The sequence below is a fragment of the Aspergillus sydowii genome (assembly GCF_001890705.1).
Source record: "Aspergillus sydowii CBS 593.65 unplaced genomic scaffold ASPSYscaffold_33, whole genome shotgun sequence".
NCBI lineage: Eukaryota > Fungi > Ascomycota > Eurotiomycetes > Eurotiales > Aspergillaceae > Aspergillus > Aspergillus sydowii.
In genome coordinates, this window is record NW_024467891.1 from 1 (window position 1) to 27,188 (window position 27,188).

General features: G+C 49.0%; 9 protein-coding genes across 9 annotated transcripts; 6 read left to right on the forward strand and 3 right to left on the reverse strand.

Annotated features, from left to right (window-relative positions):
- Nucleotides 1-233: 233 nt before the first annotated feature.
- On the forward strand, nt 234-1,535 carry ASPSYDRAFT_63089 (uncharacterized protein; the record flags this gene model as incomplete). The annotated part of the gene is made up of 1 exon (XM_040850220.1): nt 234-1,535. One exon carries the CDS (start codon nt 234-236, stop codon nt 1,533-1,535), a length of 1,302 nt encoding a protein of 433 aa, XP_040695706.1.
- Nucleotides 1,536-1,600: 65 nt separating this feature from the next.
- ASPSYDRAFT_846942 (uncharacterized protein) lies at nt 1,601-2,524 on the reverse strand. The gene is made up of 3 exons (XM_040851390.1): nt 2,000-2,524; nt 1,897-1,947; nt 1,601-1,774 (listed from the first exon to the last, which is right to left on the reverse strand). Exons 1-3 carry the CDS (start codon nt 2,408-2,410, stop codon nt 1,667-1,669), a joined length of 570 nt encoding a protein of 189 aa, XP_040695707.1. The 5' UTR covers nt 2,411-2,524; the 3' UTR covers nt 1,601-1,666.
- Nucleotides 2,525-7,242: 4,718 nt separating this feature from the next.
- ASPSYDRAFT_37728 (putative YT521-B-like splicing factor) lies at nt 7,243-9,623 on the forward strand (the record flags this gene model as incomplete). Its single annotated transcript, XM_040845563.1, has 7 exons — nt 7,243-7,299; nt 7,385-7,426; nt 7,484-7,695; nt 7,742-8,415; nt 8,489-8,910; nt 8,974-9,030; nt 9,093-9,623. The coding sequence occupies 7 exons, from the start codon at nt 7,243-7,245 to the stop codon at nt 9,621-9,623; spliced, it is 1,995 nt and encodes a 664-aa protein (XP_040695708.1).
- Nucleotides 9,624-9,732: 109 nt separating this feature from the next.
- Nucleotides 9,733-10,500, forward strand: ASPSYDRAFT_846878 (uncharacterized protein). The gene has a single exon (XM_040851389.1). The coding sequence runs from the start codon at nt 9,843-9,845 to the stop codon at nt 10,287-10,289; it is 447 nt and encodes a 148-aa protein (XP_040695709.1). The 5' UTR covers nt 9,733-9,842; the 3' UTR covers nt 10,290-10,500.
- A 212-nt stretch (nt 10,501-10,712) lies between these two features.
- ASPSYDRAFT_96063 (uncharacterized protein) lies at nt 10,713-13,778 on the forward strand (the record flags this gene model as incomplete). Its single annotated transcript, XM_040853203.1, has 2 exons — nt 10,713-11,523; nt 13,669-13,778. The coding sequence occupies 2 exons, from the start codon at nt 10,713-10,715 to the stop codon at nt 13,776-13,778; spliced, it is 921 nt and encodes a 306-aa protein (XP_040695710.1).
- A 581-nt stretch (nt 13,779-14,359) lies between these two features.
- ASPSYDRAFT_96064 (uncharacterized protein) lies at nt 14,360-14,800 on the reverse strand (the record flags this gene model as incomplete). Its single annotated transcript, XM_040853204.1, has 3 exons — nt 14,360-14,428; nt 14,491-14,654; nt 14,731-14,800. The coding sequence occupies 3 exons, from the start codon at nt 14,798-14,800 to the stop codon at nt 14,360-14,362; spliced, it is 303 nt and encodes a 100-aa protein (XP_040695711.1).
- Nucleotides 14,801-15,339: 539 nt separating this feature from the next.
- stt4 (1-phosphatidylinositol 4-kinase STT4) lies at nt 15,340-21,818 on the reverse strand (the record flags this gene model as incomplete). The annotated part of the gene is made up of 11 exons (XM_040843356.1): nt 15,340-16,620; nt 16,674-16,961; nt 17,011-17,208; nt 17,268-17,523; nt 17,580-17,951; nt 18,014-18,337; nt 18,437-18,578; nt 18,673-18,781; nt 18,831-20,257; nt 20,303-21,524; nt 21,621-21,818. Coding segments are annotated over 11 exons (5,817 nt in total), but the record flags the coding sequence as incomplete, so codon positions are not given.
- Nucleotides 21,819-22,379: 561 nt separating this feature from the next.
- On the forward strand, nt 22,380-25,248 carry ASPSYDRAFT_52859 (CAMK family serine/threonine-protein kinase). Its single transcript, XM_040848571.1, has 6 exons — nt 22,380-22,761; nt 22,819-23,335; nt 23,390-23,982; nt 24,038-24,168; nt 24,234-24,250; nt 24,319-25,248. Exons 1-6 carry the CDS (start codon nt 22,723-22,725, stop codon nt 24,948-24,950), a joined length of 1,929 nt encoding a protein of 642 aa, XP_040695713.1. The 5' UTR covers nt 22,380-22,722; the 3' UTR covers nt 24,951-25,248.
- An 88-nt stretch (nt 25,249-25,336) lies between these two features.
- On the forward strand, nt 25,337-26,925 carry ASPSYDRAFT_190256 (cytochrome P450; the record flags this gene model as incomplete). Its single annotated transcript, XM_040843632.1, has 3 exons — nt 25,337-25,819; nt 25,881-26,078; nt 26,134-26,925. Coding segments are annotated over exons 1-3 (1,236 nt in total), but the record flags the coding sequence as incomplete, so codon positions are not given.
- Nucleotides 26,926-27,188: the final 263 nt, after the last annotated feature.

A 27,188-nucleotide genomic window follows, 5' to 3' on the forward strand; every position in this document is an offset into this window, starting at 1 on the left:
ACTGCAGGCCAGCAAAGGAAAGAGGGGCTTCTCTGGGCTTTATCTCGACCAGGATCCCATATTGATCCCAAGGGCATCAATAAACAGGCCTGGCACAAGTAAGACTTTCGATTTCCCGTATTGTTATGAGGTCCTAGGGGATACTGATACTTTCATTTTTCAGGTTTTGGATTGTCCTAGATCAAGGAAAGCTGTCAGAATATAGCAACTGGAAGCAGAAGCTTGACCTACACATGGAACCCATCGATTTGCGGATGGCCTCTGTAAGAGAAGCCCGGAACGCAGAACGGCGATTCTGCTTTGAAGTCATCACCCCTCAGTTCAAGCGCATCTACCAAGCGACTTCAGAGGACGATATGGGAAACTGGATTAGGGCGATCAACAACGCTTTACAGAGCGCAGTTGAAGGGCGTAGCATGTATCCACCCCCAGTGTCCGAGGCCGATAAGTCAACTATTGGTCGTGACATTGGCTCCGTGTTAACAGGGAAAAGCTCCTCAGTTTCCCATCATTCCCACCACTCATCCGCATCTAGCAACGTGGCGCGTCGCACCACCGTCGGTGCACGCCCAAGTTATGTTCGCGGAGATTCCCAGGGATACGAAGATAATCCCTCGAAGCTACTACAAGCGGTTCGCGATGCAGACCAAGGCAACCACTGGTGCGCGGACTGCAACTCCACATCCAAGGTTGAGTGGGTTTCCATAAACCTGGGGATTGTCTTATGTATTGAGTGCAGTGGCATTCACCGATCTCTTGGAACACATGTGTCCAAAATTCGGTCGCTCACATTGGATGTTCACTCTTTCTCGAACGACATTGTTGAAATTCTCCTGCAGGTTGGAAACCGTGTCAGCAACATGGTCTGGGAGGCAACTCTGGACCAGTCTCAAAAGCCCGTCGCCACATCCTCGCGCGAACAGCGACTGAGATTCATCACGGCCAAGTATGCGGAGAGAGCATTCGTTCAATCCTTACCATCTCCATTGTCACGGTTTCCAACACCGGATGAGACTCTTCTCGCCTCAATCAAGAGAAACGATATCCAGGGTGTTCTCTACGGCATCGCGCTCCGCGCAAACGTGAATGTCGCTGATCGCTCGCGTAGCACCCACGCCATTTTCCTCGCCTTAGCAGCAGCAGACCCGGCATCCCCCGGATCAACAACGCCAGGTCTATCGTCTCGGCCCAGTACATCGGTGAAGGCCATTCCTTTCCCAGTCGCTGAGCTTCTCGTCCAAAATGGCGCCGAGATCCCGTCACAACCCCCGCCAATCCCTCTTTCCGCAGCGGCTCAATTATACCTCAACCAGCGAACAGCGCGACTTTCGGGGTTCAGTCACCCTACGCCTTCTGCAGCACCAGCAGATACTCTGGGGTCACTGCCTACCATCCGGGGGTCTGGAGGTTCTGGAGCGGGCAGCGAGCAGGCTCCCAGTACATTGGATAACAAGGAACGTGAGAAGCTGCATAAGAGAGGAAGCGCTGGTGCGAGATTTGCTGGCAAGGTTGCTTCGCTAGGGATCGATCGATAAATAATACACTTTCCTTCCGTCCTTCTGCGCTGTGTTGTTACCTATATCTATTCTTACTTCATGGTGGATTCCGCACAGATCCCCTTCTCCTCTCCTTTTGTCCTATACCAGCTTGACGGAATGGCTCCCGTTTACGATTTGTTTATACAACCGGTTACACCTAATGACTGTGTCCAGTTGGACGTGATGATTATTACTATGTTGAGGAAGGGATCCCTGCCGACTCCCTTCATTTTGCTCTATTCATGGAGATGGTGAGTGTGCATATTGCAACTTCAAGTACAGACAGTTGATGAGTTTATGGATGGTGGCCGGCCTGACTTAATGGGATATAGCACATGCATTTTATTCTTAAGCTTACCTCTTTCCTTCTAATGTATATCATTCTTATTCGATCAATGTTGGCTACCGCCTTTTCTTTTTTAGTACTCCGTAGACATTTGACGTAGAGAAGTCGTAAATACTTTGTCGAATTCCAAATGGATCCTTGAACCCACACTCCGGATTAGGTATATAGCACGCGGAAAGAGATCCCTCGACTCGGAAACGGTGCCGGTCTGCCCATCTCGCCGGCAAATTAATGGTGCGATACGTACTACTAAGAAATGGGGGCATGTTTCTGATAAATGTCCCATTTCCCATTTCGCCGTGTGGTACGGATGGTCAGTGGTTGAGCAGATTTGATGCCAGAATTCAAAGGAAGGCTCTGGGAGCCGTGCGAATGGTAGCTGCCGTAGGTTTATTGCTACCACAGATCGGTGAAATTTAGTACTGCTAGGAAAAGTAAAGATCTGGAAGTAGGAACTGGAACCTTGGGTCCTTGACTCCTTGGAATCCCAATGGAAAAACCCCTGGGGTCCCATAAATGATGTCATGACGGATCCCGTGCTTGACTGTGAGCCTCAGCCGGTGACGTCAGTGACGTACATAGGTACGAGGTGCCGTCCCTGGTGGACGATTGTCAAAAGCAATAATGTCACTACTCGTCGAAGATAGCATCAAGGCAGGCAGCGCAATTCGTAAAAGCGATAGACGCAGGGCTGACTGGGTCAGGCTTCGTGGCAAGGACAAGACCTTGTTAGGTAGTGCGTCGTCTCCTGATCCTAGCTTAATCTGTATATTAACTGCGGAGTGAGTACGGTGTGCGGATACTCCGAGTCGTAGCCATCCAATGGAGACGAACAGCAAAGCGAATGTGGATAGCGAGCTGGATGATCCTCCCTCATTGGGATCTGTGATGCATTGGCCTTGTCGTATCCTTTGTCCCAGTGGCGGTGCGGTGCATATGATGAACAACACTCCATTATATTAACTGATTATCGCGATGATTACTCGGTACGGTGTGTAGTTCCCATTGCAGTGGCAAATTTCCTACCTTTGCACCGGTGGCCAAGATCTGGATAAATAATAATACTGCGTATTATACGGTGTATCTCCTACTGAGCTTTTCTTAATAAATCTTAGCTCCACACATATGAAAAGAAGGAACAGAATATGTACGCCGTGTACTATGCACCGTAAACTAGTCCTGGAGCCCTCCACGGTGCGTTAAATACAGATGAGGCCGCTTTACTGTAGACTAAGCAATAATGGAACTGTTTCCGGGCCTAAGCGGATAAAGGATCCCCATGGCATGAAAGGCTGGGTAGAATAGCCGGTCTAAGCGACATCCATCACGGAAACGGCTGAGGCAACATCTCTAAACTTTCTCTTCTCTTGTGTTCCCCCCTTATTCTGCCTTTTTTTTTTTTTTTTTTTGGCAGTTCGCATCAAACGGTCTACGGCAAAGGGATGTGGCTGATGACATTCCCATATATCAGCCAGTTTACTCGATCCAGATGTGGATGCTGAACCACCTGATCGACCCGCCAATCATATTTCAATCGGCGAAGAACGCAGAGTCAGAGACTCAGACGACTCTTAAAATCTCACGGAAGTCCCTAAACCCGTGCACGGTCAGTGGGACATTGCCTGAGGCTACAACATTCTTCCCCATTGTCTGGAGATGTGGCGCAGTATGCTACTGTTACGCCTTACGAAAGTCGAGATGAGCCACTAGGTAAGCTCCCATTATTCCACAGATAGCTCAAGCAGCCAAACCTATGATACCAGGCCACCTACAACTATAACAGTAGTATTCCGTAGTGCACACCGAGAATCCGAGGTTGTACGTATTCTCTAAAATGTGGAGGTGAGAATTGGAGAAAAGTACTCCGTGTTCTCCAGAGGTATACGAGTCAACGCCGCAACGGGGGTGCAGACTGCAGTGGTATCTTAAAGAACCCACTAGCAGCAGCCGTGGGCTTGTGGGGGCATCGTCTTAGCGATTCAACGTAAAATTGTAAACCACAAAATTTCCGCTTCGGGACAAGATGAGGCCAAAGTAGTCAGCTTGCGAATGATTGGCCGGCATCTCATCCGAATTTACGAATCAGAGGATCCATAGCAGAGCGGCCCGGAAGAGCGTGGACGGGCGCCATGGATCTGCTGCCCGGCACTTGGCCTCCTGCGATTCAAAGGGTAATTTTCTTTTTCCCATCCTCAGTCTTCTTCGTGTACAGTGAACGCTACTCAGTAGCCAGTACTCACCCGTTCACAGCAATTCTCCACAAAATGTGTACCGGCTACCGTGTTACGGCTTTCGCTTTGAAGGTCGCGACCCGCGGAGATCAGCCCTAGTGGGAATGTACTGCAGCTGTAGACCCCTGCCTCCCTCCTCTCTTTTTGCTCGTTCCCTGCGGCCAGCCGGTCACCGACTCGTCCCGTTGCTGCCGCTGTCTTCTCACGACTGACGGGAAATCATACTCTTCTTCTATTGTTCTACTATTATTATTGTTACCCCAATTCAAACAGCTGTGTTATACGAAAAGACTTGATCGACTACGGTGGAGGCTCGCGCTCTCCCCCGACCCCACTTCCCGTCGTTGAGACGGCGTTTTTGGGTATTATTCCGCTGCGTATCAGACGTTTAGAGTAGGGGACTGATATGGTCTGTTTCCTCTTCAGTCGGTCTCTGGTGTAGCGGGCAAATGGACGACGCTCGCATCATACATGGGATGATAGGAGAGCGGCACTGCAGTATCCACCCAGCCACGACCATGGTTAGGTTTGCCCTTCAACCTTTAATTCTACTCTTACTCATTGTTCCTGCTACGAATGACCAATCAGTATTTGAGCGGAAGGAATACCCGACTTGAAGTCAGAAGAGCATCAACCTTACGTGCTGACTGTAGCGTAGATTTAGTGGGCGCTGTAAAGCCGGCGCAAAGGTACTACTGCACGGTACGGTGTAGTTGGTATTGCGTGGTGTAGTCGACCTCCAGCGAGGCTTCGGGGCTTCTACACCGTATAGCTACCTCCCTGCCTATACCCCTCCCAGGAGGGCTGACTCTGCCACCTTGCGCGCTTTGCTATCGATGGCATGCCTGGGGAGGGTCTTGGCTCCATCTTGCCCGGATGCCAATCATCGAGGTTCCCACCGGCACTTTGCCACTGCAGAGCTGGAAGGCTTTCTCTGTTCCTGATTGCGTACCTTGGGACTCCACGCCTCCCCGGAACGTGCACATTCTGCGCATGGCTCGCAGGTTGCCACCGGCCCTCTCATCACCCCCCGGCGGCGCCTCGACTTTCTTTTGGCACTAATAATGCCCCGATCTACCAATGTGGCCATGGACTCTCCTAGTGGCCCACAGCTGAATTACTTCTTGAATAATAACCTGCCAGAAGGCAACCCGTGGATCTGGCCTGGTCGATGGACGCCTGCGATACCCACTCACAGATCCACGACCAAGCCATCTATGTCGCCAAATTTTTGCTGCATTATTATTATTTGGAAGCCTATCTGGGTTGTGACATCAAAGGCTAGACTGAGCAATAAGAACTGACTGCTCGGTTCGACCCTTGCACCTCCCCATATAATCGGATATCTCATACATCGCTTCCTTTGTCGAGGCGTCGAGACTTTTTGAGGAACGCTCGTTGGACAGCAATCTCTTCCCGGGCCTTCGCACTTGATTGACCTCGTTCGCTCGGCCACTGCTGCGTTTTGCGTCTTTCTCTCGAAGGTGTTGCGTTTTCCCCGAATATTGAAAATAAACGGCGGAATTCGCCGATCTAGCCCCATCGATCTCCTCTTGCCAATTGATTGTCGTGGTGTGAGGTGCGGTTAGACCGTTGAAGGCAAATTCTGGTCTGGAAACGGGGCTCCGATCTCTCCAGGGAGTGGATGATTTCTCCATCCATCCATCCAGGAACGGGCCACAGCCACAAAAAAAGAAACAGAGATCGGAATGTTGGAGACTGCCTGAAGCAAAAGCAGTTCTCTTTCCTGTTCTGCAGCTGGTCACTTGTCTCCTCCTGCTTCTGCGCCACCGCCCAGTCAGCCCCATCGCTGTGGTACATCCTCTGAGAAGGTCGTGCTCAGTAGTGACCCGTTATTAACTTATTACTCCTGCTCATTGGTTTCACTATCCGCGGCCGTACGTCTAGCCTTACCCACACCGGATGTACAGGGCTTGTTTTGCCGGGTTCTGAGGGTCTTGACGAATCAGTCGCGGTGTTGGTTGGGCTCTACTGGCCCGACGACAGGCGCCGCCGCGCCGGGGAGGCCCTCTTTTCATCTCCATATATTCCTCTTCAGTTTCACGCCGAGCGCATTTATAGGCGGAGGCAGACCAAAGGAAGAAGAACGCGCACCAGTCCCACTCTCTTACCCGGAATGAGATCGATTTCAAGCTCTTGAGTCTTGACCGACACCTCTCAGACCGGCGCCCCTGTTTGTCGAGCCAGGCTGTAACTAAACCAACCGCACTACGCACCCTGTAAGTCATTATGGCGTACCAATGATCCCTTGGTGAACCGTGGACCGAGTGGAGGGTATTGATTTCTCTACTATTTAGGGAATTGGATCTAGCCCGCTTATTTTCCTTGTCATTTGCTTTAGTAGACAGATGTAAGTACACTACTTTCTTTTTCCTTTTATGGCTGATTTTTCCTGTCTTTGTCTTTGTCTTACACCACTGATGCGCACATGCACACAATTAATTCCTTCGACGGGAGCCCTTGTTCCAAGGCTTCTATTTTTTGAGCCTCCATAGCGGACTTCCCATCTCGCTTCTTCCTTAAATTTCCCGGTGGGAGGGCTACTTGGATCTTTCGTGGTGCTAGAAGCCGGATGAGCCAAGCTCTCGTGGGGGTTTCACCTCGTTTGCATCCAGAAAGGCCATTTTCCTACCTGGCAAGCTTGTCTGGTGTCTCTACTCCTTACAAGGGCTTCAAGTGGTGGCCGAAGAGCCCTTCAGCTTCCGGGGGAGCTTGTGTTCCCATTTCCTTTCTTTCACTGCTCTCTTCGTCGCTTCGTCGGCTGTGACTTTGGTTCCAGTTCGCCTTTCGTGGCTCCTCTCCAGCCACGGCAGCAGCAATGCCCCTCCCTATGAACAGTTCACCTCAAATTAGCCCATTGATATCCATCCCCTGTGTGCCATTTCCTTTTCTCCACTCTTTTTCAGTCTTCTTGCTTCAATTTGTGCGAGCCCATTACTATGGGCTCTATACCTGCACTGCAAACCCCGTTTCCTCGGTTTTCATCCCTGCTTTTGGCTTCCTGAACCCATCCCGCCCCCATCCGAAATATTCGGTATCGAGGCAAATGTTGTGTAAAGAAGTTTGTTTCAGCACGTTGCCCAGTTACTGTTTCCCTTGCTGATACATGCCCGTCAATATCGCGCGTTTGCATAGCGTCGTCTGTTTTCTGTCTTACTTTTGGGTAATTCTTTGGCGTCGACCAGGCACTGACAGGCCTCAAGAAAAATTTTTATGCATCCATCATCAAGTTACATACTAGATAATAGATCCTCACTCCAAATCACACTGCCAAGCGGGGCTCTGGTAAGGTACGTATGTTTCTGAAAAAAATGGATCTTAGCGTTTCTGCTTGCTAACGCTGGCAGGCATCGGTGACACCGTTGGAGAGCCCTGGCAACCCATACATCAAAGTTGCTTACACGCATAGCTGGTTTTGTGCGAGCAGCCAGGCTACAACCGATGGACAACGGTACTCCTCCAAACAGGCAAAAAGCAGCTCAAGATGCAAAGGGAAAAAGCAGAGCACCGTCGGAACCGTCGAAGTTGAATTGCCCTCCCGGGGCCCATCGGCAGACGCGTAAGTTGTTCTTTCTATTATAATGCTGCAAATGTAATGCGAAGAGGGCCTTTGAACTAAGCTTATCACGTCTAGGGACAGCATCCTTTCGTCGAACTGAAAATGTTCAGCACTATCCAGAATCACACACCTACATTACCCCAGTCGGCAACTATGGACATCCACCGGCCGTTATGAACATGGGAAGTATGGCGTCTACATTACCGAGCTACCCGTCCGGTCAAATTCAATTCGATCAGCGAAGTATGCAGCAGCAACAACAATTCGTTCCTGTCGCTTCGAGCCCCGGCCTTGTGTACGGCATGCCACAACCCCAATCGTTTCCTACACCTGCAACCAACCCAAACATGATGTTTGGTGCTCCATACCCTCACATGTACATGTCCTATGTTCCACAACAACAGCGGCACCCAGGGGTTCACCATTCTGACGTCTCCGGGTTTTCGCCCATTCCACCTCCTACCTCTCGCCCTGGTTCTGCCCCGGGCTCAATGGATGGGTATGGGCAATGTTATTTTAGTCCTCATGTGTACACACCAACACAGGGGCATCATCCAAGGTCCGCGGCGATGTCAACCGCTTCTCCGCAACCGCAGAATCAATCATACACGAGCACGCCTAAAACGAATGAGGACCGAGAAAAAGAGGACCAGAGACGAATCACAATAGTTGATGGATCAACGCATATGAGATCATCTGTCGCACAGGGCTCATCGGCTAGTAAGCAGGCAATGCCCCTTCGGCCTGCTGTGCTGATTCTGGTAAGGAAGCTGACAGTGGTGATAATAATTAGATCCTACTTTACGTCCACCAAAACCAAACACACCAAAAGGACTGCCGAGGAAACCGAAACAATCTGGCAATGCTCTTTGGGTTGGGAATCTTGCGCCAGGAACCAATATCGTCGAACTCAAGGATTACTTCTCGCAAGATGCCACAAGTGACTTGGAGAGCGTCTTCCTCATCTCAAGGAGCAACTGTGCATTTGTGAATTATAAAACTGAGGAGGCTTGCCTGAGGGCGTTATCGAGGTTCCACGACACCAGGCTACGAGGGGCGCGGCTCGTTTGTCGGGTACGCCGAGGGTTAATGTCCCCAGGGCCGCACAGCGAGCTCACGGGGTTATCAGACCAGCCTTCAATAAAAGAGGCGGAGGAGATGGCAAAGTCCAACATCACAGAGGATGAAGGGCGAGAAGGTTCATACTCCACGCGGGTATGTAACCGATACTTCATTTTGAAAAGCTTGACGGTCGAGGATCTCGAAATAAGTTGGCAGAGTGGCATCTGGGCCACCCAGACCCACAATGAGGAGAGCTTGAACCGAGCCTTCGAGGTAAGTATCTCCACAGATAAGGTTACAGATAAAATTGGTCGAAGTTAATTAGAAGACAATAGATGTCAGACAACGTATACCTTATATTTTCCGCAAACAAGTCGGGCGAATACTACGGATACGCTCGGATGATGTCTGCGATCAGGGACGATGAAAGTCTCACCCTGGAGATGCCGCCACGCCCGGACCACTCCCCTTCCAACGAACCCGACAGCCCAGACGTCACACCAACCCCTGCGTCAACGTCAGCCCCAAATGGGCGCATCATAAACGACATTGCGCGAGGCACAATATTCTGGGAGGCGGATACGTCGGAGGACGAAGAGGGCCATTCCCTGCCGCAGAAGATTACTCTTCAAGCACCCGTTGAGCAGCACCGCACCGCCGAGCTCCAGCTAATCGGAACGCCGTTTCGGATTCGGTGGCTCTCCACCGAAAGGGTTCCTTTCCATCGAACGCGGGGTTTACGCAATCCCTGGAATGCAAATCGCGAAGTAAAGATAGCTCGCGACGGCACCGAGCTGGAATTCTCTGTTGGAGAAAAGCTGGTGCTTTTATTTCATCCCGAAGCGTCGGGATGGCCTCAACCATAACGACCTTACCTCAATCACCCTGAGATTTATTTCTTCGGAACACGACAAGAAACGAAGGGGACCAAAAACGAGCGACCACGAACACGAATACGGCCAAAAAAAAAGAAAGAAAGAAAGAAAGAAAAGAAAAGAAAAGAAATAGACATGGGCTACCTATGTAAATAGTACGAGAGATTATACAGTACATGAGGTATAGATCCGCCTAGGCAATAGGACATAATGCGCAGCGCCCGCGCAGCCCAGACAAGACGCAGACGATGCTTAATCCTGACGTCGTTTCAGTCCAGACCCCAGACCCTTCTCAGACTAGCCCCGTTCTGGCCCACGGTCAGCTCCAGATTGTCCAGTCGGGCTTCTGCAGCCAGTCCGCGATTTTTGGGTATTTGTGGGGTAGCAACCTTAGCTGAGTCCGTGACTCCAGCTCTGCGAGGACGGCCTCCCCCTCCCTTCCCTTCCACCCTTTGTTCTTCCTCCATTACACACTACTTCTTCCCTTCTGCTGGTCACTTCAATCCCTTTCCTCCTTCCCATCTTCTGATCTTCATTCCCCCGCCGCAGCTGCATTGGAGCTTCACCCAAGCTCCTGTTCCCTCTGGAACGGAAGCTTCAGTCAGCCAATCACTTGCCTCCAATACCAATCTGGTGCGTCCTGTCCTCCCACAATAGACCATACCTCGCCTCCCCGCTTCTTGCGTCTCAGTCTCGTTCCATTGCATTTGTCCTGTGATCGTCACTCTCCCCGCTTTTCGATTCCCTGCTCATGTTTCACCTGCATTATTATTGCCCCCTGCTCGATTGGCATTTTGTGTCACACCACGCCACGCACCGTATCGAATGATCGACGCTAACTGCTGGAAATTGACACAGCTTTCAATTTGAGACCACATTACTTCATCTGCAATCCCTCTGTGCTTGTCCACCTCGAAGCCGCACTCAGTGTCTAGGTTGACGTCGTCTCCTTAATGTCGCTTTGAGTTCCTTTCGACTTGGACTGCCCGTTATATAACTCCATCCTTCTGCCTACTGCACAAAGCAGCAATTCAGCTACTTGATCGACATTCCTATTGCATCCGAATTAATTCCGCTATAATGTCGAACCACAGCTCGACTCCTCCGATCTCAGTTCCCCCATCTTCCTCGCGCCAGCGTCGAGCATCCATAGCATCAGGATTCTCTTTCCCGGAATATAGATCGGGCAGCCAGAGCCTAGGTGGCCCCCAGACTGGTTCTATGGCCACTGCCATGGCCAATGCTCAAACAAACCAGGGACGCCGGCTGTCTATTACAACCTTAGGACTATCTGGATCACCAACTCAACCTCTGCAGTATGGAAATCGAAACTTCCGGCAGGGCAGCATTTCCAGCTCTGTGGGATCTAGCCCAGGGAACAACGAAGAAGCGGTTGCAGAGGATGTTGAGAACTCCCCTCCCGGCGGGATGCCGAGATCCCCGTTCGCCCGCCGTCTCTCATTCGGTGCTCAGGCATTACGAGATGCCCGCGCTGGAAGCATTGGCAACGGTAGATACCACCTCTCTCCCCCTATATCACCCGCGGCTGGACAGCGCCGGACAGCGTCGTCTGCCGGCCTCTCCAATCATCCAACCAGCAATAGCATTTCAGGAAAATTATCTGCAAGTACATATAAAGGTCTTCCCCAGAACGATACATCTAACAAGTCTCGGCGACCAATAGGCGAGGGCTTCAACTGGTCTGAAGCTCTTCGAGCAAGGGCTGAACGCGGGCCCATATCTCCAAACTCGGCTCAATCCCAGCAGGCCCAGCAGGCACCGCATAGACGGGCTGCGTCCATCGCGTCCATGGACCAGCCAGCGCGGGAAATGCCAAAACAACCAAAGCAAAACAACAAACCAGATTTCTTCCAGGAGAAGATCCTCAGGGGTGACTTTATGGATTAACAGTCGCGCTACGCCATAAATGTGCTCACCAAAGCGTGTCTCCCAAAACCTCATTTGAGAAGCTCGAAATATGGCAACAACATCTTACATATGACTGAAGGCATACACATCTTACTATTGTTACCATGGCTAGGTTCTGAGAAGTCGACGTTCTCTGTTTTCCAGGCCAACAAACACATACTTTCTTTCTACTTTCGCCTTGATTTGTTTCGGCTTCTTTTTTGTCTTTGCTTTTGGGCCGATTTTGCGCCATGGTGCAGGGAAAGTGCATGCTCACGTTCTTAATCTACATTGACTATCATTCGACTTGAACATAAATGCCGCTGCTGGACAGAGACTTGAAGTCACATGATGATTAGGCCTTTCTTTCTTTTTTTCAAGTTCAATTTGTTGCTGGCTATTATTGTATGTGTTTGGTCGGCGTTGATGCGTTGTTATTCGGTATCTGACTTGTGCCACCAATCCAAATTGCACACCGGACTGACCGGGTTCCAATGATGGCATTTGTGCGATTTTATAGTTTATCTCTTGTATATGCTGCTACGGGACATGATGCGTATTTATTGCTACTCAACCTACCTTTGTCTTGAGCGTTATATTACTTACGATGTGGAAATAAGTCATCCTGACGGAGGAATTCAAATGCGATTTAACATTTGCGGTATCTTCTTGCCGTCTCTTTCTTAATCGAACGCGACGTGTAATTTTAGAGGTTGTGTGTGCCCTTTTGGAGTCGGATTTGAATCTACGCGACCTGGCCTATATTGAAATCGCCGGTTAGCTAACCTTCATTCCTTTTACTCCCTTCTTTAAGATTTTCGACGCAGGGAAAAATCCCAGTAGATGGTGCAACATAATGCCATCCAATCAACAAATCAAATAGCACGGTAACGGATGGGTTGCTATACTGGTACAACCGACAGCCTGGTCAAAGTTAACCACATGACACTCTCTGATCCAATTGCTTCATGACTGGGGAAAATATCACACTGACTGACTATGGCTATACTTAGAGATTTGAGCGAAAATGAAGGTTGTGTAACGTAGTAACTCAACCAAACAAGTGGTAGGAGATACGGGCCGAACAGGTGGTCACTGCCAGCTATAGGGAGGGTAATACTGCGCTTAGGTATGCATAGTAATACGCTTTAATTCTTCATGAGATTTTTGTTGCAAAATACAACTTATAACTAAGTGGTCGCTGGCCCTACTGACTAAAATTCAGCAATCGTGCCTTTCAAAGGCCCAATACATTCCAGGTTGTCAGATCCTTTGATTAGCAGGACTTGCCTCATACAAGGTTGGACTAACGGTCGGTGATTTTAATTCTATGTTTAACTATGGGGCCAATGGTAGTATAGTCAAAGGCTACTTAGTAGTTACAGAACAACAGCGTCATTATATACACAGAGTCAGCTAGTACCGTAATTAACACAATAATCTGAGGAAACTCTTAATTCTGAACGGCATAGACCCGCAGAAAATACCAAACCAAGACCCACGCGTTATACATGCCAAAACACTTACTCCGTACGCTGACGGCCCAACTCCAGCTTCATTCTGGTCAATGTGCTGATGAGCCGGCCCTTGGTTCCTTTTGTTCGACTCTTCATCACTGGCAAGGTCACGCGCCGCTCTCTGGTCGAGAACATTCGCCGTTGTGACTCGCACCTCTGGAGGAGGTGGAACCCACTTACTGCTCTCCCAAGGGCGCACTCTCATTATGTACATCATATACATCTCCTCTAACGTCTTTCCTTTACTCTCGAGCACGAACAAAGTAAAACAACCAACACCGCGACAGATGCAACCGGCAAAGGCGTACCCGTATGCAAAGTCGACATCTCCGGTAACATATAGAATGGAGAACCATATGAGGAAGTTCCAGAGCCAACTGGATGCTGTCGCCATGGCCATACCCTTCGCACGGTACCTTCTCCTTATTCGATGCCTAAGGCGTCAATCAGTACACAAAGTTCGCTTTAGGTTTAGCCTGCACGTGACCGCAGGAAGCCCTTTAAGGCTCACGATTGTACGGGACCATGGCGTCTTTTTTAGTGGTTCCTTCCGTGTACGTGTCGTAATAGAAGAAATGGCTGGCGCCAGTCAGTTGCTGAAAGGTCTGCAGGGAAACGCCTAGGACAATTCGGTAGGACAATCCTCGAGGCCCCTGGAACATCTCTATCCATCCATAGAAGCCACCTCTGGCCGCGCCTTCAGCTTCAAGCTGCTCTTTGATTTCGGATAGCTCATCGATGATAACTCGGTGATTCATATAATTTGGACATGGTATATATGGCTTGCTCGGTACGCCCATGTCGGTAATCATAACGAGGGCTTTCGGGGAAGAAGATTATGCCAAAACCAAGAGAAGTAATGCCCATAGGAATATGATCCCGAGAGGGATACGCCACGATGCCGAACTGTCAATTGGCTCTGTCCCAAAGTTTATGCGAAGAGCATCATATGCCTAAGGTTACAAACAGCTGATATGAGCTAAAAGCTCACTGGGACCACCACCAGTACGGCGAAGAAAAGACAGTAATCTCCAGGATAGGCTTACCCACCATAGCCCCACGAACCTATTTCGGTGGTGTCTCGCCTTGGTATAGTGGCACTATCAAAATTTTATAAGCTGAACAATAAAAACACACTGCAAAGATGCCCGGACGGTTGCGCGTACCTAATAAAGAACAAGCGCCTACGCCGAAGCCAGTTACAGAACGGCCCATCATGAATTGATACCATTTGGGTGGGGCGAAGAAATTTGAATGATGAGCCCGACGTGAAGGGCGATATACCAGAATGCAATGGACCGTTTACGACCAATGCGACCGGTCGGCCAGCGGGCCGCCAGCCAACGCACCCAGGAGGGTGCCAGTTGACAGCTATGAAGGGATGGGTTGTCAACTAGGGTGACAAAACTGAGTGCTCTTCAGGATGTACGTACCAATGGAACAATCAGCCCAGACCTCACATCGTTGAAGGTATACGTTCCATCCGGCTGCAGTTGACCAAACCGGCGCTTAAAGTCGTCCATCTCCAGAAACCCAGAGATTTGGCCAGTGTCGTAGCCACGAATTATGCCTCCTATGGAGACAAAAGCTCCCAGTACTGAGGACCGTTAGGTCACAAAAGGTGAAAGGGTTGTCATTGACTCCACCCTGCTTTTCGTTGTCTGCCGGCTCACATGAGTAGCTAGAGCGGCTTTGCGTGGCCTCGAGACTGGTATGGGGCAGCATTGCCGAAATTCGCTTCATGTTGAGGTGGGAAAGATATATCAACCCTTAGTCGTTGTAAATCTTGTCGCAAATGGATTGTACAACCCCGTCGGATTTCACTGCAAACTTACGACAGCATATTTACTTGCATACAAGAATTATCAGGTCTAAGAACAGTAAAATAAATGCAATGACATACAAAGAAGTATTTAAGCGGTGTTCTAGCTGCGTGAGCGCTTGCAGAGATGTTTCACGGAGAAGTTTACTCCACCATGGCAAAGAAGTAAAAGGAAAAGAAGAAAGAATGACGATGGCCATGACCCAGCCCAAAAGAGGCTAAGTTGCGCCATTTTGGGAACTGAAAGCGATTGCTGGTTGGCGCATGCACATGGTTGTAGATGTGGGGGAGAGAGCGCGCAACAATCGTAGTGCTGGCCGTCAAAAAAGATCCTACCCCGGATTCAGCAAATTTACCCATTTTTGTCACGAACGAAAACTCTATATAGAATAAGTAGTTATAGAATATAATCTAGTCAATGAGCAAATAAGTATTGTGGCTGGAGCATTAGACAGCCACCCTAGTACGGAATGCCGTTTGTCAGGAGCTGGAACTGGTCGTATCCTTTTGTAGACACACTCATATAGGACTTGCGCACCAGCTCGCGCATAAACTCCGCCGCGTCTCTCTCACTCTTGTCAAGCACAAATCGATCGCGGAAGTGCTTCAGCGTCTCAGGTTTGAAGCAGGGCAGACCGCTGTCCAGCATCAATGCCACGATGTGCGATAGTTTGGCGCTATACGGTCGAGACGCTAGGAATGCTTTTACCACCAGGGACTCAAACCATCGGTATGCTTGAGTCTGCGTAGGATTATGAGAAGCTCCTGGTAAACGCCCGCCGCCAGTGCCACTGTGACCGCCCGCATGGGATTGTGGAGTGCCACTCATCACGGCCACCATCTCTGATGTGAGCTTAAACGGCGCGCGCTCGAAGCGCACTCCACCGGGTGCGATGTCGAAACAGAAACCAAAGTCGATATGAATAATATGGCCAGCATCGTCGAACATGATGTTACCGTTATGCCGATCCTTGAACTGCATCAAATAAGAAATGACAGAATAGGCTGCCATGCTTTTGACGAAGTTTGTTCGCGCTTCCTGGAACTGAATCGAATCCTCGCCGCCGTACTTGGAAACGAAATAGTCATATAACCCATTGACGGCTTCGCGACCGAGCATATCCCGAGATATTGAATTTGGCAAGACATCAATGACCCCACAGCCCGGTGCTGTAGATGTCACTCGATACGGGAACACCCAAACGTCAAGCCCGATACTGGAAAATATACCTCGGAAGGCTGCGATCATCTGCAAGGCGAGCATATCTTGACGGCAGTCGTCTCCAACCTTGAAAATAGCCGACTGCCAGACCTCATAAGACTCCTGATGTGAGTTCGACTGGCGATTTTGCGTTGGGTTGGATGCAGCCGATGCTAAGCCCTTGGTGGCGTTCTCGTCCCATCGTGTGCGAGTCTTTTGAATTCTGAAAGTTGCTAAATAAGGAGCCTTTGCGTGGCTTTGCAGAGGCTTCCCCGACTTGCGATCGATGCCTACCACAACACCATCAGGGTTACTAGGGAGATAAACACCAACTTCAACGTTGATCTTGCGGAGCTCTTCCTCTATCTTTTCCTTCTTTTCTTGTTTGCTTTTCTTGATGTACGGGCGGAGTTTACCGGAGACCCCCGTAATTTCGTTGAAGAACGAGAACTCTCTTTGATAGAAATTGCGCTCATCATCGGTGAAACTGGAAACCAAGGCGTCCATAAACCTATCCAAGGTTGGCTTGAGAGGATCCGGCTGTTCGCCCTGTTAGTAATGGAGTATGAACAACCATGGTCTCCCCCACTTACAACTTGAGAATCCTCATCTTTGTAGGAATTGGCCTTCATATTCCATATCACTTGATGCGCAAACAGTTGAGACTGCTTTGCAGTTTCCAGGATATACCGCTCGACGTAGCCTAGAGCATCATAGCGGAGAGCTTGTACCAATTGTGGAACAAAGTAAAATCTAACATCAAGAGAATGGCTTTCCAATGCCTTCATCGCATATTGCAAAATGAAGGGGTGGTTGCCATACGCAGGCAAGAAATAGGTTAAGCCTTCGATTGGATTGACGGGGGCCCAGTATAGCAAGTACTAATGAGGTTAGCCTTGGAGCAAAGTTTAGCACGAGCATACTACTTACTTTGAGTTGAGCGGAAACATCGGCTGGTAGTGCTGATTCGAACATGATCTCAAGACTACTAGGCTCATCAATGGCCTTTTCTGGAAAGCTAAGGAGCAGCTTTCGAATGTCATTGCTGAGCTTTCCAGATGAGAACCGTGTCGCAAGCTGGATAGCCAGCCCGGGACTCTCAGCCCAGGCAATCCTCAGCATATTCTCCTAAAGACAACATTAGAACATGGCCATAGGTTAGTGCTAGGGCGAAACTTGAGACGAACCTCCGTAAGATGTTTGCTGAGAGGAGATTGGGATACGTTATGCTTCCGATCAGGCTCTAAAGGAAACAACCAGACCTTGAGTCGCGATCTTTCATTTTCTAAAAGTACCTGGAGAAGATCCTGTTTCGCCTGTAATGATGTATATGGCCACCGAGTGTTGCAGCCAACAAAAGACGCTTTCGCGAGAGTAGCGATAACATCGCCCAAAATCTTGTCTTCGGCTTTCAGCTGCAATCGGTTGCCACCAAAGGACCATCTAAGTACTTTAGCATAAGCAAGAGCTCCCAATTAATTCTGTAGTACGAAACTTACTTAGGCGGGTGGCTAAACCAGCTAAGAGCAGAGGACAGAGTCTGATGTTTGAGCTTCCACAATGTCACATTGTCGAGGGAGGCGCAATGCCTGAGAACCCTGAGACAGAAGGAAACTATGCGGAAATGCAGCTCCCGGGCCAAAGGATGATTGCTGGCGTGCAAAAGACCCACTGACGTACGGTCAATGAAACGACAAAACACACGTTGAGTCTGAGTATTCCCTAGTCGGATAGCATTGAAATGGCTCTCAAAGAACTGGATTATCTGTAAATGCGGCGCAAGTATATTCTGTACCAGCTTCTGTTGTTGAAGCATCGAATCCTTGTTTGTTGGCAAAAGTTCAATTTTGGCATACATCGGGTCGACATGACTAAGTCGCCATTGCATATTAATATCAAATTGAGTGACGAAGGGGGCGGTGGCTTTACTCACTTGAATGAGGGGTCAAATAGCCCCTGTTTTCGTAGGACTGTCTTCTCCCACTCCTGAACCACCGCGAACAGAAGCGTTGGTTCCAATTTAGGATTCTCATGGATTGCGCCCAGCCAGAGCGAGACACCAATGTCAATGGACTCTTTAGAAAATATCTGGAACGGCAGTGAAACGAGGTAATGGGCAATGGTAGCGTGCACAAGGTTGCTGCTACATAATAGTGCAGCAGCACCCTGCAATGCATCTCTTACTTCAGGAAGAGTAACATGGTTGCCTGATTTGATTGCGTTGCAAATGTTGAATAATACTTTTTCCGTGCCCTTACTTGACGCGGGTGAGGATAATGAGACGGCAATAGAATCGTAGCCCGACACTTTGTACCATCAGCTCGAGAAGTCCTGGAAGTATTTGCAATATTCGGACTTACCGCCGTCTTCAATTTTAAACAACCCTGGATTGTTAGTGTGGAGTCTACCAGGGCGACGATATTTCTGACGGGCCGTATGTTGAGCAATGAAACTCGAGGCAACATTGACCTTCATCAATCCATGGCTTTCGATTGAGCCTAAATCTCGGTGAGAGTTGTGTTAGATATGATTTTTACGAAGTTCCCCAAGCACTCTCGCACAAAACACGCGATGGGCGTTAGAAGAACTTACCCAGTCGGTGGTCAGTTTGTGGTATCAGCGATCCAATTTCAAGTGCAAACGAACGGCCCATTGAGACATCGCCATATCCATCGTTATCATCAGACGCGGATAGATAACTCTATTTGCTAGTCAGCTGATGTATCCATAAGGGTCCATAGAATACACACCTGGAGGAGACCCTTTACATCAAGAGGCGCAATGTCCATGACTGTCGTTATCCACGCCCTTGCCCGTTCAAGCAATACGTCAAATGTCTTTCTTCTGTATCCATAATTATCGGGCAGATCGACCTTAACACGCCCTATATGAGATGTGAACGAGGGCCTCCATTCGAACTCGTCAAGTTCTTCTTCAAGGCAAGACCGCCACACGACAGTTAGGAGCTCGAGAATTGCAAATAAGGAATGCTTCTCACATAGAGCTGATGGGCACTCCTGTATAATTTTGTTTGCACACATGATAGCCACCGTTTGAATCCTTTCTATTCGATGACAGCAGGCTACGAAGAAGCCTGCCAATTCTTTCGACAGAAATGGAACAGAGAAATCTTCATATCGTCCAGCGAGTGTCAATCCAAGGTAACAGCCAACAACCTTATCTGCAATAGCGGTCATACAACTAGCCATCTCAAGAGTAGCAAGCGCAGGATCCCGGAAATAGCCCAGCGGCTTCGTACAGGATCCCGAGAGAGCACGCAAATTCTCAAGCAACAAGGCGGCGTTCAGGAACACTGCCTTGGGGTAGTTTAAACGCTTTATATCGGGTTCCCGATGGGGTAATTCACTAACCAACCCTTTCTTTTGCGCGACGAGTCGTTGTGGCCCCATGCCGCGCCTGAGGACAGTGTTAAGCTCCACATCGCTCTCGACCATATCCATACGGTCTTCAGGCACAAGAGTAGGAGAAAATTTTGCGAGCAAACGTAACTCTTCGTAATGATTTCGTCCAACAGCCGAGTTGAGCGATATTCCATGGACGGCAATATTGAACCACGCGTCGCGGAACAAAGTAGATACATCGTGGTCATAATGCTCTAAACGCTGCCCAGCCTCCGTTTGGGAAGATACTAGCAATGCCAAGGGCTTCAAGAGCGGGCTGATATCTTCAGGCGCAAAAGTTATATCTTTGTGTCTTTCATGCTCGAGGTTTGTTGCATCGCCTTTGTTCACTATGCTTTCCAACAAATGAACAAGATAAACTCTGTAAAGTGGAGAGCCTTTTTCTAGCGAAAGCGAAAGGTACGTCATTGCGCTTGAAACCGCGCTCACGACATTTTCATATCCCTTGGCAATGCCATCGTGAAAAACACGGTCATAGAATTTCAAAAGGAGCTGGAATTCAGCTTGCCCTGTAGTTATAGAGAGCGCTGCTGTTTCTCTGATGATACTGGAGTCAACTGTGGTGTTCAATTTGCCAATTTTTTGCAAAAGCATCGACTGTGCCAGGGCACTGATCTGTTCATCGTGACAACTGGTTGCAATCGTTATAATAGCGTGAACAATGCTCCGGTATGGTGTGTTGTCTTCCGTCTCGCTCACTGAAAGTGAGGCTATGCTTCCGTTTTTGGTGGTTTGGGATTGGCTGAGAGTGAGCCCTGCAGGATCCCCATTCACTTGGCCTGGATGTGGCTTGTCGCTACCGGACCCTGGACTCAGAACATTTCCTAGTGAATAAAGTGTGGTTATGACAGAATCCTGAGAGAGAACACCGAGGACTCGAGAAAGACATTGGGCAGCGACAGATCCTATGACCCCTACATGTATACCGCCTTCGACAATGAATCGTAGGAGTGAGCGACTTCCAGAGGACGCGCTGTTGATAGACGCCCGGGCGATAATTGTTATGCACTTTAAAGTGGTGGTCGCAAGTTCGGTGCATGACATTTGATTCGGGTCTATAAGGGTATCTTCTAGCCACGACAAAAACTCATCGTTATTTGCTGTATCCTTGTTTATGATGATACAGTTGAGATACCCCATGAAAGCCAGGGCCTTCACAGAAAAAGCAAGTCGCTGCTGCCAGGGTGAGCCAACTTGTAAGTAGTCGGAGCCATCCTCCAGAAGTTGGATTTCATCACCGATGATGGCAGTTAAGCGATTGATGAGGGATATCTCAGCCTCATCATGGCTTCTTGCAATACCCACTCCATCCACATAGTCATCCAATAGTTCATCATCTGACATGTTCTGCGCCCCGAAGAGAGATGTGACGCAGGATTTAATGAATCGCATGTAGCCTTCCTGCAGTAGCATTGCGCCTAGAGGGCGGCCGTCGGCAGTATAGCGGCGAGTATATCTCCTCCAATCCCGGAGTGCTCTGTCTAGAACGCCTGCACTGCGTACCGTAGATGAACCTGTCTCAATCGCCACCATACAGTTCTCCGAGAACATTAATCGCAAGTGGTCGACCATCCGCAGCTTCTCAGAGGCAGACCAAAACGCAGTGAATTTGGCTGCGGCTTCTAGGAAGCCAACAATCGAGACACAAATAGCAAGTATGTTGGCAGAATCATGGGCAGAATCAAGTGTATTCTCCCTCGAATGAGATGGCGGAGCAGATATCAGAACATTGACTGCCTCCGCACAGTTATGTAGATATTCGTCGACAGAACCAAGGACAGACTCGCGCAGCGACGGATACTCAGACCCTAGATGAAGGAGCGCAAATGTAAGATTGTAAGAAAGTGCCTCCCATGGCGACGGTTCAATATCGTGTAGGAATGGCGATGGGCGGAAAACCTGGCCATGGGACTCCGGGAGGTACTGAGATAACTGAGATACCAACTGGGACGCGTGCTCCTCTTTAGTGACCGAAGGCGCGGCTTTGCACAAAGACACTAAGACACATAATTCACGAATGTCCTTCAAGAATCAGCCTTTGCTCTGTATAACGATGCCTCTTTCTTTCTTTTTCTTTTCTTTTTTGTCTTCTTCTAGCACGGGGGTTGGAAGACGCACCATAGGTACCTGGGACACCGGTGATTGACTGTGCAATACGCCATTGAGCATACCATTCGATCGATTCGTCAAACGTTGACACTGTCGAGTAAGCTGGTCGATATCGGTATTGTCACTGTCTTCTGATGCGTTGACAGCTAATTTCGCGAGCGTCTCCAAGGCGGAGGCTCGAATACTGGGATTAAAGCTACCTATCTGTCAGCGTCATCGATACCAAACAAGCAATTCTGTATAGAACGCACTCATCCATTGTATATGGGCCCGAAGATAACGTTGATTATGCGGGCCGCTCGTGTTCTGTTCATGAGTTGTGGCTTCTCACACCCCTTATACGGCCAGGAGGTCGCAAGGTCGATGTATGGAGAAAACGGATCCACGTGGGGCGTCTGGCGGCCTAGGTCCTCGGTCTTTACTCTTCATCAACTGCTCTGTGTCAAGGGTCGATTTTTAATATTTGTCTTTTCTTTATCTTTTATCTTTTATCTTTTTTTTTGCTTCTTTGAGAATAGGAGAAGGAAGAAAGTTCGTTTAATACGGATTGCTTTATTCCAATCCCTCCAACTTGAAAGCCGCAAATGTGAAGAAAAGTATGCGAAGCTCCTCTCAAGGCTCCCAGACCAACGGTTATCAGTAGCTGTCTAGCAAGGTTTGTAGAATTATTAATAAAAATACCAGCAATTTCTCTCTAGTGATTGTTATTATCTCATAATCCACGTTTTTCGTCGTAGTACTGCTGGAGAACATCTAAGTAACCTCCCTGTCGTAATTCCGCTCATTAGGGGGAGCTACGTATGTGGCTATGTGCTCGGTACCTGCTTACACTTGGAGGCTGAGAAGGGCCGCGTTTTCCTTCTTTCAGAGACCCCGGCCGCCCGCGACTGTCAGATTGGCCAACGACCTGGGAGCTCTGATTCTTGCCTCACGTTTGAAATCTTTTACCTTCGTTCCCGACGCACTTCTGCAATTTCGCTCCAAACAAGCTGTTGACTTTGGCGCTACTCAGCTCTTCCACCCGTTCTTGACCATTTTGGCTTATCAGGTTCATGGGCGGATTCCGCTACTCTCTCGCAAACTCGCGCACTAGAATGTGAGCATTGGGACGATGGTACCACGGACTGAGAAGAGCTCCCTTAAGCGCAGGGTAGGTTATTGTGTTGCAATTTGCCTTACATGTTACTGATAAGCTGCTTTTCCACAGGGTGCCGCAGAGTACGACGCACAAGATCAAAAGAAGCCTCGACGGTCTGGAAGGATCAGTTCACAGCAGTCTCAAACTCCTGTTATACAGTCATACCTACCTACTCCCCTAACACGTCATGATTCAACCGCTACAGATCCTCGAAAAGAGGTGACCGCTACTCCGCCAAGCCAAGCTCGTCTGCGCTCTCCGTCCAATTCAGACACCTACCAACCACTTTCGTCTCCTCCCGGTGATACACAAGCATTCTCGCAATTTGTGTACCCCCCTAGAGCGTTTGCCGACGAAGTTGAAGATGAGGCTGCGGAGGGGGTCTGGGGTTACTTAATCCCACTAGACGATAAGGTCAAAGATGCCCTTGTGCTTCGAAAACGTGATAGCTGTGAAGATGACACAACCTTGAGTTCCAAGCCGATCCACAAAAAGGGAGCCGCGAGCCAAGCCAAACCTTCATCTGTAAAGCAGCAGCAGAGCCGGCGCCCTGGAGGTTATCTTGTCGGACGACACCCAGAATGCGGTAAGTATCATTTGGACAATTCGCACCTTGTACCAGTTTGCTAAGATATTTCAGACCTAGCTCTCAATATACCCACGGTGTCTAACCGTCATTTCCTGGTGTTCCCGGAAAATAGAAGAGGCGACACAGTGGCGATACTAGAGGACCTGTCTAGTAACGGCACATTTATCAATGATGCGATTGTTGGACGAAACAAACATCGTGAATTAGAAGATGGCGACGAGGTAACTATATTAGACGAGGTCCGGTTTGTATTTAGATATCCTCGAACAAAAAACATCAATGGCTTCCGACAGCAGTATCGCGTCTTGCAGCAGCTGGGGAAAGGCCATTTTGCGACCGTCTATCTCTGCGTGGAACGCGCAACGGGGACGCAGTACGCGGTGAAGATGTTCGAGAAACGGTCCGGTGATTCGCAGAAGTCCCAGAATGAGTCTCTAATGCAAGAAATCGGCCTCTTGATGAGCGTTAGTCATCGAAATTTGCTTTGTCTCAAAGACACCTTTGATGAAAGTGACGGGGTTTATCTTGTATTGGAACTTGCTCCGGAAGGTGAACTTTTCAACATGATCATAAGTAAACAAAAATTTACGGAAAATGAGACTCGCCATATCTTCCTTCAGCTTTTTGAAGGGTTGAAATATCTGGTGAAGTTTCCTGTTTCCTTTTGCTCTTTGATATCAATGCTAACATGAGTGTCAGCATGATCGTGGAATTGTCCATCGAGACATCAAGCCAGAGAACATACTCGTTGCCGATGACAAGCTGAGCGTAAAGCTAGGTGACTTTGGCCTAGCTAAGATAATTGGTGAAGACTCATTCACAACCACACTGTATGTTGCACTTCCTCAACACTCGTCTGATATGAAAGTACTGATGAAGCCAATCTAATTCATAGTTGTGGCACGCCAAGCTGTAAGTCTTAGATAGGCTCGGCCTGCACCCACCCGCTTCACTCTTTGAACTTTTTACTCATTCTACAGATGTCGCTCCCGAGATACTCCAAGAAACTCGCCGTCGCAAATACACAAAAGCCGTTGATATCTGGTCACTTGGCGTCGTCCTTTACATATGTCTCTGTGGCTTCCCGCCATTTTCTGACGAGCTTTATACACCAGAGAACCCCTACACTTTGGCACAGCAGATAAAGCTAGGTCGCTTTGATTACCCGTCTCCTTATTGGGACTCTGTTGGCGACCCGGCCCTGGATCTCATAGACAGGATGCTTACAGTTGATGTTGATAAAAGAATAACTGTCGATGAATGTCTCGAACACCCTTGGCTCACAGGTAAATACCCAAGCGTGGTTGACAGTACAGATGGCCTCACCGGTGCCTTGGGAAGATTAGATTTCTCTAAAAGGAAGATTGCACGGGAACGGACGCTTCTCAGCAGCATTAACGACGTGCATTTTAGCCAGCAAAAGCCGGGAGTGGGGGCTCCCGTAAAGGTATACCATAAAAACACTCCTGGCCAGCGCATGCACAATCGGAGAGCCAGTCGGCAGCATGAAGATATCCCCAATCAGAATAGCGGTCCCAAAGATTTTGTCCACCTCGGGGAACACGGTGATCCAGTTTTATTTGAAGAAGACCCGACAAGCCGGTACAATTAGTGTGTTTCGGGCTGATATCTTTCCTTGGTACGAATATCTTTTTGTGAGAGTAGTTTGGAAATGGTATGTTCTTTTAGGCGGAACCGACAACTCCATGAGAACTGCTAGAGTTTCGTTCAGTGTATTCCGGCTATCCATCGGGTTACGGGAAACTGCAGGAGAGAAGGGGGAAGATACCTTACTCATACAGACTACTACATATATTATTAATTTTCATTGAAGCAGAAGCAGAGACAGGGCCGTTTTGTAGAGAGAGTTGCATGGATCCCAGTAGTAAAAGAAAACCTATGAGTCGCCGGGCAGATCCCGAGTGCCCCTGTTGTGGCGTGACTAAAGTTCTCATTGAGTTCAGTCACTCAGGCGGTCCAGGGGCAATCGTGGCGCTCGCCGCAGATCCATTTCTTGGGCCCGACTTTTTTCCCACCTGGAGCTTCTTGCAGCCAAAGCCCGCCTTTTCAACAATCACACTCATTGCTCGCTGGTCTTTGGCGATATACGTCCGGCGCGACAAGGATACAGTGGGATTTAGGGCCTTGTTTATGGGGTGCTTTTCTCGTTCATAATTCCCGTTCACAGTTTCGCCTTGTCTTCTCCATTCTCCTGGTTATTCCCATTCAGTCGTCATGGGTCTCGTCGCCCTTGTCCTCGAAAACGTTTGCCAACGTTGCTCGGATCTGTCTGTGTGGGCGCTTGCTGGATTGGGATTACTTGCCTTTCTTGTTGTCGTTGTCGTTTTGAACGTGTTGCGACAAATTCTCTTCAAAAATCCCAATGAGCCCCCTGTCGTATTCCACTGGTTCCCCTTCGTGGGAAGCACCATCAGCTACGGAATTGATCCCTACAAATTCTTTTTTAATGCCCGGGCAAAGGTTTGTTACACACTTCAATCCTGTTTTATGGGTTATTCTGACTTGGTACATCTCTAAATAGTACGGAGATATCTTCACTTTCATCCTCTTAGGAAAGAAAACTACCGTTTACCTTGGCACCAAGGGCAACGAATTCATTCTGAATGGAAAGCTCAAAGATGTTTGTGCCGAGGAGGTCTACTCTCCTCTCACAACCCCTGTCTTCGGACGTCATGTCGTTTACGACTGCCCCAATGCGAAGCTAATGGAGCAGAAGAAGGTGAACCTCCTATTCACACTGTGTGTCCGAGATATTCCAGGTTAACAAAATTCAGTTCGTGAAATATGGCCTTACTTCCGAGGCGCTACGCTCCTATGTACAGCTGATCACTGCTGAGGTGGACGATTTTGCTGAGAAATCTTCAGTATTTCAGGGCAGCGAAGGCATCTTTGACGTATCCAAAACAGTTGCCGAGATTACAATCTATACTGCGTCACGTTCGCTCCAAGGAAAAGAAGTTCGCGACAGATTTGACTCCACTTTTGCAGAGTTATATCATGATCTTGACATGGGCTTTGCTCCAATTAATTTCATGCTTCCATATGCTCCCCTTCCGCACAACCGGAAGCGGGATGCTGCACAGAGAAAAATGGCCGAGACATACACAGATATTATCAAAGCGCGTCGCAAAGCCGGTGACAAAAAGGATTCTGAAGACATGGTCTGGAATCTGATGTCCTGTGTTTACAAGAATGGCACCCCATTGCCCGACCAAGAAATTGCCCACATGATGATCGCGCTCCTGATGGCTGGTCAACACTCCTCGTCCTCGACGCTTTCGTGGATCCTTCTGCATCTTGCGAGACACCCCGAAATTGTGGAAGAGCTATATGAGGAGCAACTCCAGGTCCTAGGCTCTGATATGCACTTGACTTTCGATGACCTCCAGAGACTGGAGCTTCATTCGAAGATCATCAAAGAGACCCTGCGCATCCATGCACCTATCCACTCGATTATCAGGGCAGTCAAAACCCCAATGCCTGTACCTGGGACAAAATACGTCATTCCAACATCCCACAATGTCCTTTCGTCGCCTGGTGTTAGTGCTAGGTCCGAGGAGTTTTTTCCAGACCCCTTAAAATGGAATCCCCACCGTTGGGACGAGAATCCAATCGCCAACTCTACCGAAGATGAGGAGAAGATCGACTACGGGTACGGTCTTGTCAGCAAGGGAACGAATAGCCCATACCTTCCCTTTGGCGCTGGACGACACAGGTGTATCGGTGAGCAGTTTGCCTACGTCCAGCTCATCACGATCACCGCAGCTCTTGTGAGGCAATTCAAGTTTGACACCACATCTGAGTCGGAAAGACAATTTATCCCGGAGAC

Bases quoted from the DNA above. Each gene is read 5' to 3' on its own strand.
- ASPSYDRAFT_52859 (XM_040848571.1), top strand. From the start codon at position 22,723: ATGGTACCACGGACTGAGAAGAGCTCCCTTAAGCGCAGG. The intron at 22,762-22,818 runs GTAGGTTATTGT...GCTTTTCCACAG, and splicing joins AGAGCTCCCTTAAGCGCAGG to GGTGCCGCAGAGTACGACGC. The intron at 23,336-23,389 runs GTAAGTATCATT...AAGATATTTCAG, and splicing joins CGGACGACACCCAGAATGCG to ACCTAGCTCTCAATATACCC.
- ASPSYDRAFT_846942 (XM_040851390.1), bottom strand. From the start codon at position 2,410: ATGACATCATTTATGGGACCCCAGGGGTTTTTCCATTGGGATTCCAAG. The intron at 1,948-1,999 runs GTATTTACGACT...AAAAAAGAAAAG, and splicing joins TCCATTTGGAATTCGACAAA to GCGGTAGCCAACATTGATCG. The intron at 1,775-1,896 runs GTAAGCTTAAGA...CTCCATGAATAG, and splicing joins TATACATTAGAAGGAAAGAG to AGCAAAATGAAGGGAGTCGG.
- ASPSYDRAFT_846878 (XM_040851389.1), top strand. From the start codon at position 9,843: ATGCGCAGCGCCCGCGCAGCCCAGACAAGACGCAGACGATGCTTAATC.